This window comes from Athene noctua, chromosome 1, assembly GCF_965140245.1.
Source record: "Athene noctua chromosome 1, bAthNoc1.hap1.1, whole genome shotgun sequence".
Lineage (NCBI taxonomy): Eukaryota > Metazoa > Chordata > Aves > Strigiformes > Strigidae > Athene > Athene noctua.
This window is the reverse complement of record NC_134037.1, coordinates 129396204-129406677: the sequence shown is the minus strand read 5'-3', so window position 1 is coordinate 129406677 and position 10474 is coordinate 129396204. Positions and strand designations below refer to the sequence as shown.

Below are 10474 nucleotides of genomic sequence, written 5' to 3'. Positions count from 1 at the left end.
GCCCCAGTTGGCATACCTACCTATTAAGAGATAGGTCCAGCTGCCCCTAGTCCCTCTAATCTCTGAGGACCAGCTAGAACACAAGGGGCTTTATCTCTTACCAAATCAATTCATCACCTTAAATGCAACAGTAAGGTATTAGCTGAACAAAACTCCCCTGCACCAGGTCCCACAACCCTGCTCTTTGGTTCCCTGGATCCCTGCTGCAGTGCCTGGCACCTATGGCAAGAGTGTTAAGAAGTGACACAGCAGAAGAACCTAGTAAAGCCCAGTCAAGACTGCCACAGATTTCTTGTAAAGAAGGTGGTAAGAATACATTGAAATTGTAACACTGCTCAAAACTATCTTGTAAAATCATCCCAAAGTGGGTGTACTTATTTCCACCTCCAACCCCCCAAAACAGAATAAGCAAATGCTATTCTCTGAGCATCTGAAAATTGGGAAACAAGTTGTCAAGGGTGCCTAAATTCTTTCCAGCATCACATCGTGATTAGTGGGTAAGGGTGCTTCAGACAGCATAACTTTGAAAACACCTTCACACAAAATAGCTGTCAAATATCTCTGTGGATGTGCTGCCCAGCATCCATGAGCAGTGACACATGTAACTCAGGTAGAGGTTGCACATCTGTTGGCAAAGCCCTCAAGATCTGTCAAGAGAACACCACAGGGATATACAAATGAGGAAAAAAAAAAAAAAAAAAAAGAATTAATCACAGAGCTAAGGAATCTGGACTTCCTCTATCAGGTAACAGCCACAGGTTCCTGATATCAAGAATCAGGTTCAGTGCCCCCTCCCTCCCAAAAACACAGCTCACACAGTTCCAAATTTTGATTTAATTTTTTTTTTTAAATAAAAAACAGCTTCCAGATACCTAATCATTACTGTGCTGTTTGTGCAGAACCAACAAACTTTAAATACTAAAATGCACAAGGCAAGTTGAAACAAGCTGTTTGTTTCAAACTGCTCAGCAGTGCAGGCTCAAGCACTTATTTGCGATGGCTTTACTTTGTACAATCAGTTCTATGTAGCAATGACTGTATATAAAGAATATAGTACACACTATTGTTCTCATTGTCAATTTACAAAAGAAAAATAAATATTTTCCATTCTTATGATACATAAACACTTCAGTAGAAAGTTACAGCTGTTGTGTTGGCATGACTTCTGGAGGAAAAAGGACATGCATACATATCTATTAAGAACTCTAAACTATGACTTTGTAGTAAACTACAGAGGGTAGATACCAGCCAACAGAACACTGATTATCTGAATTCAGTACATTTGTGATTCTTGCTCCAAGGAAAAAAAAAAAAATCTTGCAAAATACAAAAGCTAGTAATTTGTATTATGTAAATAAGCGAACCACATATGGTATAGCCTTTTCTTCAAACATTTGTAAATAATAGGCGTGTGGTTTTAGGCAAAGACTAAGTAGTTGAGTTAGTCTTTGCACACATAACTAGCACCATAAAGATGCAAGGACCTCAGCAAACACCTAAGTTTCATTCTTAATAACTAAAGCATGCATTTTGTAGAGTTTGTGCATATTACATATTCCGTTTATTAAGGTTACTGTGCAGAAAATATTCTCAACCACTGAAGATGTTTCTATATGTCTGTTAAAATTATTTGCAACATTTCCAAAGTTCTGCAGGCCTGTGAGACAAAAAAAAAAAAAATCATACTCGTGGTTCACCCCTGACTGCCATACACAGACACTGTACCAATGAATTGGCAAATCAGAAAATAATGGCAGCAGCCTAAATGTCCAATGAAGTGGGAAAAAAAAGAGTTAATATGCAATGCAGTTTAAAAATATCTATAATTTTAAAATGGCACAAAGCTCTGTACAGGTGGATCTAGCAGTGCATATACATATATATGAGGTACCAATTTATGCAGGCCAGATCTAATTGTATTTATCTTACAATCACTCAATTTTCTGTTGTCAGATACAGACTGAAAAGCTGTAGCATTGAAGTAAAAATCAAAGTCAAAACAATGTTTTAGCATATCAGTATCCAGTCATTGTAATTTCCCTACAAGTTAGTTTCTGAGCTTCCACTCCTCAGACTGCTTAATATTTTTAAAAACACAGTGTTAATACTTCATTTTATTTTTCAAGATATAAGACTTGATCATACCAAAACAAAGTTAAAACTGCGTATGTAAACTGGAACAATAACTATAGCTGGATGAGTATTTTAACAAGGACTGTCAGGAATGAGGAACACAGTTATTGCTATTTTGGGACTTTAAAATAAAATAAATAAATCTGAAGGCATAGACAGCACTATTCCAATGGTAAAAATTAAATAGATACAAAACAGCAGTCTGCCTCGGATCAGTCCTTTTGCATTTGAACACTCTTCAAGTTATCTACAGCTTTCTCTTCCAGGCAACTATGATGACATTTACATGGAGATATGGATTTAAAGTGGCTAACTGTGGGACACACACAGCTTTTTAACTCCGGTAATTCTTTCTTCAGACGTTCCAGCTGCTCCACCTGGAATATATTTGGTTGTTCAGGATTTGAATCATATATCCTAAATAAATAAAAAAAGAAACACACACTGATCAGTATAACCTGACAGTTCACAGAAATGGAAACTAGATGAAGCAACTGGGGTTTTTTCCCCTACTAAAGTAAAATCAGGTATCAGCAAGTCTATGAAAACAGTACGTTTGAGGTTAATACCCTAAGTTTTGCCACTCATCTTGCAATATACAATGGTATTCCTTTTATACAATGGTTAATATTTCATTGGATATACTAAAAAACTACTCACTGGCATTTATCTCAGTCTCCCGTAAAATGTGATTTTACAGGTGGCACAAAGCAGTAAAGTAAGAGCGGAGTTCCAGGCTTCCAACTTAAAAGCATGCAAAATTTCAGACCCTTGAGAGTATTTGAAGCAACTGTGATAGACTACTTGTACATAATACTGAATGGAATTTATACTTACTGCTTCAAGAAGTATTTTACACACACCCCCAATTCAGGACCATTTTAAAAAATTACTATTATTAGGTGGAGTGAAAAACAGAAAACTCTGATCTTTATTCATACCTAATGCAAATTTAACTATCTACAATATTTAAAATATCCTCTTTTCAGTTTTTTCTTTTCACACATGCAAACAAAGCTGCAGGAGTTGACTTGTCAACATTGTACCAGACTGTCCACATCCAAAACACGTTTTGAGTTTGACAGTGTGAGCACTGAGCATAACTCAAGATAGTAATTCATTATAAAGCAAAAGCATTCATGTTCCTGTAACCTAATTTTGTTACAAGGATACATTCTGATCTCCCAACATTAATTTCTAACATCAGTATGCTATTTATATCTAAAATTTAAATTCTGGCATCCCATTCCCCTCACTTGTAGTTACTGCGTATATACAGTTCAAGTATTGCAGGTCTCCAGGTTTGTCTCCTTCAAACAAAAACTTCTAGAAGAAATTACCATGGCTGCTGCCTTAGTCTTTTACAAATATTCATACTTTCACTTATGATTCCTTCAAGGAAGTGGTTTGTTTTTATTGCATCATACTTTATCTTTCGTAACATAATTTCAAGGCATATCCAAAAGGAACACAATGTTACAACCAAAATAATGGAATGATGTATGATACAGTACCAGGTGCCATTTTGACCCCTGAAAGACAACTTGTGAACTGTTGGCAAGTCCAAGACATCAAAAATAATGTGCAGCTCCAACAGTGATGTGGTAAATGGGATTCAGATGAGGAAATGCTTCTGCAGGAAATATAGATATGGATTGCATTCCCTTCAAGAAGATCAAAGGTAGTTTCTGTAAAGAAATTCCTAGAAGTAGAAATGCTGCCCAGTTTTATGAATACGCACAGAAGGCACACCAGTTAAATTACTTGCAGAGCACCTATAATCCACACAGGCCTAAGACATGACTCCATATTACCTAATAAGTAAAAGTCCAATCTTCCTTCCCACCTTCCAGGATGCTGATACAACCTGCACTTCCTTGAGCTAAGTTAGCTTACACAATTTCTCTATGCATTCAAGACAAAACACTAAAATTAGAAGATAGCTTTCTGTATAGCAATAAACCTTAGGAACTGTGAATCTTAAGTCCTTCCCATCAGTTAGACACTTGAAGAGCAAAGGCATGTTTCTAAGCCCCAGCAGGTATTTTATCAGTTCTTTACTAGGGAAAGCATACACTCTGTAATTTTGCTTCATATTCAATCCTTTTGAATTGAGATTTTTTGAAAAGTCCAACTGCTGAAGGTTAAACTTTTAGAACAATGTAGCAATATTATGCTTAGGTCAAGACAGGTGTCCTTTGTATATATTAAAAGCCAAAGGCATCCCTAATCAGAATAACAAGTACCAAGGATATCCTGGAGCAGTTAGACCTTGAAGAGGATACAGTACCAACCTGGCAAGCAAACTCAAGGTCCATGTGTCCTTAGCTGAACTACGCTCATTATAATATTAAAAAAATCATACCTAGAGGTCAAGACGACCCTGGCCCAGGTAAAGACCCTTCACCTGAGCATACGTAGTAGTTCAAGTATTGTGTCAGCAGTATAATAATTGTATGTAAATTACTAACCAATCATAGAGAGGATGGACTTGGAAAGTTACTAACTCTGCAAGTTTTGTGTATAAATACAGTGCAGAAATCCCACTGGTGTGCATGTTAGAAGTCCCCTGTGCACCCAGTGCTACAATAAACCAATGTCAGCTTTCTAAACTATCATTTGGTTTAGAGAGTTTTCTTAGTTAAGATTTTTGGTAACACAACCTTCCAATCTCCTTGCAGACTGTCCACTGAAACCAATTTGCTCCAATGTGTATACATTGTTCCTTCTAAACCAAAAGCAGAGAAGACAATTTGAAGCACACCTACCCTTATGCCTAAAAACTTCAGGTCCCCACTTCTCGTTTGGGTCCATGAAAGTATACCAGCAGTTGGCAAAAACAGAGCATAGCTCCAGGACTCCTCTTACAAATTATTTCCAACATGACCATCAAAATAAGGAATAAACCCTCATCTCCCTATCCTTCATTCTTCAACAGGACAATTATTTGTAAGTAACTGTGCACCAAAGTTCGTCCATTCAACTACCTATTAATAAGCAAGCCCTGCAAAAGACTGGGAGCTCCTCTGAATATTACTTTTTAAAATCAGCATTTTCTACAGAAAGCATCACAGGACATTCCAGGGTTATGCAGTGGGCAAAGAACTGATGTGCTTAGCTCCTACCAGATGCTTTAGCAAACTCTGAAAACACATACATCCAGCAAGTCTCAGCCACGGCTGGTTTTCTGTGCTATAGCTTGGTCCAAAACCAGAGTCAGCAGCACCAAAATACTGCTTTCATGCTAAAAAGATTTTCAGAAGCTTTTGATTAAAATTTTTCATTTTTCTTTACATTAAGGTAAACCTGAATTTACTTTGCAATTCACAAAATAGGAAAGTCTTAAACTGCCATTGCACAACATCTTTATTCCATCACTGACTAGATTAAATTATAAATCAACTAATACTAGTTAACTTCCTACATACATCCAATGCTGTTATTTATTGAAGTAACAGCTTCAGACAAATAAAATAGCACAGATTTAGACAGTCTTCTAGTTTTGAGAAGTGTTTTGAATGCTTTCACCTTTATTGCCAGCTAAATTTGTGTTAGTTTTGGAAAGTTACTAATACTAAGAGAGCACAGAGCTTTTGTCTGGAGTCTGCAAATGCAACATGCAGCCATAAGGAACTTTAGAGAGGAGAGAAACACACTAAATATTCTCATGGAAAAGCTTTCAGCATAAATGTTTGAAGATTACTGATTTAATATTTTCATGCGGCTCTATGTATTATTCAACAAACAGAACTCAAATAATGTAAAGTGAATTAAAAAAAAATAACACAAGTGTAAGTTAGCACCCATCCCCTCTCCACATTGGTCTTCAATATATAACCGACTAGTGTAAGAACAAAAGACTGCATTGTTCTTACTATGTATATTCAAATACAGAAATATTTCCTAGACTGTTTACAAAGCTTATCCAGGAGAAAAATACCACATAAATCACTCTATAAATCCTGCTTTAAAATTCATAATTTTTGCTGATTCGGAGACTTTCACTATAATAGATTACAGTTTCTTCTCTAAATAAAATCTAAACATCAAACTAATGAAGAAATTTAAGCATGAGATGTACTTTTCTTTGTGAACACAAGATAGCCAGTCATGCATTTAAAGTACTTTTCTGGATTAGGGCCAAAAGAGAAGCATGGCGGCACAGGTGGCACCTTTTCTGTAGGTTACCCTTTTAACACAAGTAGTTTGGATATTTTAGATGCTGAGATGAACCTTAGCTGAACATAGGAAAAAAGCAGAATGTTGTCCCAGCAATTGCACTAGACCATCTGTTTGGTTTAATGACTTTGGGTATTTCTAATAATCTGTAGCCCAAGTGGAGAAAGGACTGGGGGGGGGGGGGGGGGGGAAAGGAAGAAATAAATTCTTTCCCCTGCCCCAGTGACATCTTTCTTTTAATAGCATTGGCATTTGTAAGCTTCCCAGATTTAGTCTTGCAGTTTTTCTCCATGCAAAACAAAGTCAGACCCCCTACCTGCATTTTTTTTTTTCCCAACACTTGATATCAGCAACTTTTGGTATTCAGGACACACTTTTTCTGTCATCTTCGCAAGTGGCTACAATGTTTTGCTCAATTCTACATGGATGATTAAAGTTCAGAAAAAATAGCTTGTAGAAATCATCTCTACCCAAACAGTTCATATCTTTGAAATAATTACCGCATGCAATAACAATAACTCATGGCCATATCCAAGCAACCTGAAATTCACTAAAATTTCTGTATTCGCTTCTTAGCATATTCAGACAAATAACAATTATTAGGGTGGTTTAAATAAATGACTAGTAAACAGCAACACAAAACACCAGGCACAGCTTTTTCTGATAAATATCTGGACTTGTCCTTAAGTCCAGCGTATAAAAATTCTGCAGAAGCCATGGAAGAAGCACATCTTGATTCAGCTCTGGAAATACTCTGTAATTTGTAGATGCAACCATAGCATAAACTGGCTTTACACTAACAAACAGATTACTGCAGTCCTTACTTCCTTGTAGACCTTAAAAACAGGCATGTACATCTCTACTTAGTTCTGCTTCACAGTAGTTCGGAATTTATCAAACATCACAGAATATGGATGCTTACATCATACCTATTTAAAGTTTCGACAATTTGAACTCCTGATATTAACTTCATACTCTCAAATGACTTGAAAGATTGCCTCTTTACCCAGCAGGTACAACTGTGAATGGAAACACTCAGTGCCAGGTTTTACATCTAGACATGCCACTTGGAACTTGCAGGTACCACCTGCATTTCAAAATGTCCAGCTTGATATATTTGATGCAATTTTCAAATAGTGTCATGTTCCTTCTAAAGAACCTATATTAAGATTAAATTAGTAAATTTTGAAATAAGGGAGCGTTCCTATATTTGTTTTGGCCTACAGAAAAATGGTTAGTAATGCTTAGAAATTAGAGTTAATGAGCCTGCAACAGTTACACTGAAACGAGATAATTGTTTGCTACTCAGCTGCAGTTTGTAACTTGAAACAAGAAAAAATGCACCACTGAACTACTGGTTTTTTAAACAGCTTGGGAATTAATGCTGATTTTGGGGTTCCTCTCAAAATGGAAAAATGTCAACAAGGTGGAAGAGATACAGGGAGCAGGCAGTGAGAGATGAATATTACTAAGAATCTAGATGGTCTAAATAGTGCAGGAAGGTTAAGGATTTTTTGTTCAGTTAAATCCACAAGGGAATTCAGCCTATAAACAATTCCAACAAATTGGTTAGTCAAAAGGTGAGGTGAAAAGTGTTCTGCTATCATACTGCAACTTAAAAACACACTAAACAGTACGAAAGGGAATAATACATGGTGACACTTAGCAGACTTGCAGCCCTGACATAAATGCAACTACGTAGTGTTGAGCAATTAAGTATCTGAAGTAATAAAAGCAACATGAAGTCAGAAATAAGGCTGCCCCCCCTGCTTTACTATTTTACTATAGTAGTGCATATCTCTTACATCAGGAATAATTAAGAACTCTAGAATAGACATGAGATGAAGACATTTTAGAAGAACACTTTATGCAGTAGTATTTGATTAAAAGACTCCATCTGTCTAGAGACTAATAATTTATCACTTCAAGTTATGCATATCATAGGGTCAAAGTTCAGCACAACCCTATGACTGTACACTAAAGAGGCAGAGTACCATTTCATCTGCATACTGGACCAGAGATATTTTTCACCTACTAAAGGGGCCTCAATCTTGAGTTGTAAGAGAGGCACAACATGGAGCACTGCTGTAGCAGGAAAGAGGACTTACGTTTCTTTGACTTCAGCCTGAAGTTGATCCCCAATGTAAAATTCTTGTTACTCCTTTTTACCACCAATGAACAGAAGGAGACATTCTATACAGTACAAGAAGGGAGACCTCTGGCAAACCAGAGCAGCACTGGACCTGCCACTCTGGAAGGATTCTCAGTAGTCAAGAATACAATGAATGGAGTTGACTGGTTTTTACACTGGGAGCCTAGAATTCTAAGAGTGAACATATTTGATTTCTTGCCTCTAGAAATGTTAACTTGACTCTCAGCTTCCATTTTATAAAACAAAACCCTTGACAATTACTTGATTTCCCCTCCCCTTCTTTTCTTTTTTTAGGTAAAACAAAGCAATGCCCTTGCTAAAGCAAAAGGTTTAAAAGTCTTCCATAATTTGACACTTCTGTTACGCTTACTGCTTTCCCAATTACATATTCTTTGTAATCTGTCAAAAATTCTAATTTGATACAGCTTCCCAAACTAATCATCATCTTGTAATAATGAATTTCACATCTTTTATGACAAAAGAGCTAAAACTTTCAATTTTGTAAATAACACTTCTGTTCAGAGATTTGTGCTACAGTATTCTGATGTCCACCTGAATTGTGTGGATATAATAACTAGTTTCTGAAGTGACTCATTTGGCAGTTTGCCCTAGACTCACTCCAAGCTAATTGTAATAGGAAAAATGGTGAATTCACAGTTTGGAAACACAACAGCATGTTGGCAAAAAATTAAGTTAAAATCCTTCGTTTAAGTCGTATTAACTATTTCTATAACTAAATGTAAAAAGCTAAAGATTAAATAACATTGTCCTCATTGTGTCACATACAAAGTTTAAAAATTACCATCAGGAATGTTAATAGCATATTAAATGTGTATGCCATGCACTAGTTCTTTAAAGAATCAAATTACATTTATGTTAACCTCAGAAGAAACAAAGGCTATTTTGCTTCATATATACAGCTGAAAGAGTAGGAATTAGTTTTGTTCCTGAACTGGGTTTATGGGCTTCTTATACTTACACTACAAAAGGAAGATAGTCTGCAGCCACTCAATCAAAAGGTAGTGTGAAATTTCACAAGAATCAGGATTAAATAGTTTCTCAGATTTATTATTGTTTTTAAAACACAATTAAGTACCTGTCATATATTAGCCCATGAACACCATATTCTCTCAACTTCTTCCTGTTATCTGGATCATTTGCATCATCACCCCATGAGAAAATAACTAGGCCTTTAGCTTTGGCCCTTTTAATGAATGATGGATTCCTCAGCAGGTCTTCAGAGTGCACATTAATTCCCTGAAATACAAAAGACTTCAATTAAAACCCATTTTTAATCTTTTGAGACTTGCAGCTCCTTAGAATTTAATCTATAATAAAAAATAATACAATTAAAGAATTTACTGATAGCACTATTTTTAAAACAATATACTAAGTGGACATTTGAAACAAAGGACATTATTTTGGCAGTTACCAAATGTTAGTGGATTTCTTTTATGAGATTGTAATTTTAAGCATTAGTGTCAAAACCAATAGATTTACAACATGTAGTAATAATTTTATTCCATTTTACTGCAGAGTAATACCAGAACTTGTCATCTTACCAGCAAGTTTTCAAACTGTGCAAAAGTAATGGCAATGGGAGTTGTACGAGATCTAAGATCCATAAGTTCCGGATAGAGTTTAGATTCTCCTTGGGTAAGAAATAACACAGGATACTTGTTTTGCTTATGTCGAACCCTGTTAGAAAAAAAAAGTTTGCAAGTAGCAAATGTGTTAAAAGGAAGAATTCAATCTTACTGTGAGGAGAATAATGCTCTTTACTGCACATTCTGCTAGCTCCTAGCTGGTGCAAATAAGAGATTAATATAATATACAGTTTAAGGGAAGCTAGACTTGCAAGGTGAACTCAGATCCACATCCTCAAAACGTTTATCAGGAATCCTCAAAGACTGTTCAATTCTGTAATTTTCTTCTTAAAAGCATGTTAGAGTAAAATGAAGATTCATTACAATAGTTTCTGAACATGGTTAATATGCAACACCTAACCTA

The 10474-nt window shown here is 35.9% G+C and overlaps 1 protein-coding gene across 7 annotated transcripts in view; it reads right to left on the bottom strand.

Moving 5' to 3' along the window:
* Nucleotides 1-825: 825 nt before the first annotated feature.
* Nucleotides 826-10474, bottom strand: part of GPCPD1 (glycerophosphocholine phosphodiesterase 1) — a 48617-nt gene continuing 38968 nt past the window's right edge. For 6 of the 7 annotated variants that reach the window (XM_074927195.1, XM_074927466.1, XM_074927286.1 and 3 more), the window contains 3 exons: nt 10027-10162; nt 9561-9721; nt 826-2550 (listed from right to left, as the gene is read on the bottom strand). In XM_074927195.1, the coding sequence (XP_074783296.1) occupies nt 2346-2550; nt 9561-9721; nt 10027-10162 (502 nt within the window). In that variant the 3' untranslated portion in view covers nt 826-2345. Of the gene's footprint in view, nt 2551-6628; nt 6731-9560; nt 9722-10026; nt 10163-10474 lie in introns of all 7 variants that reach the window. The other variant, XM_074927554.1, reaches the window with a different exon arrangement.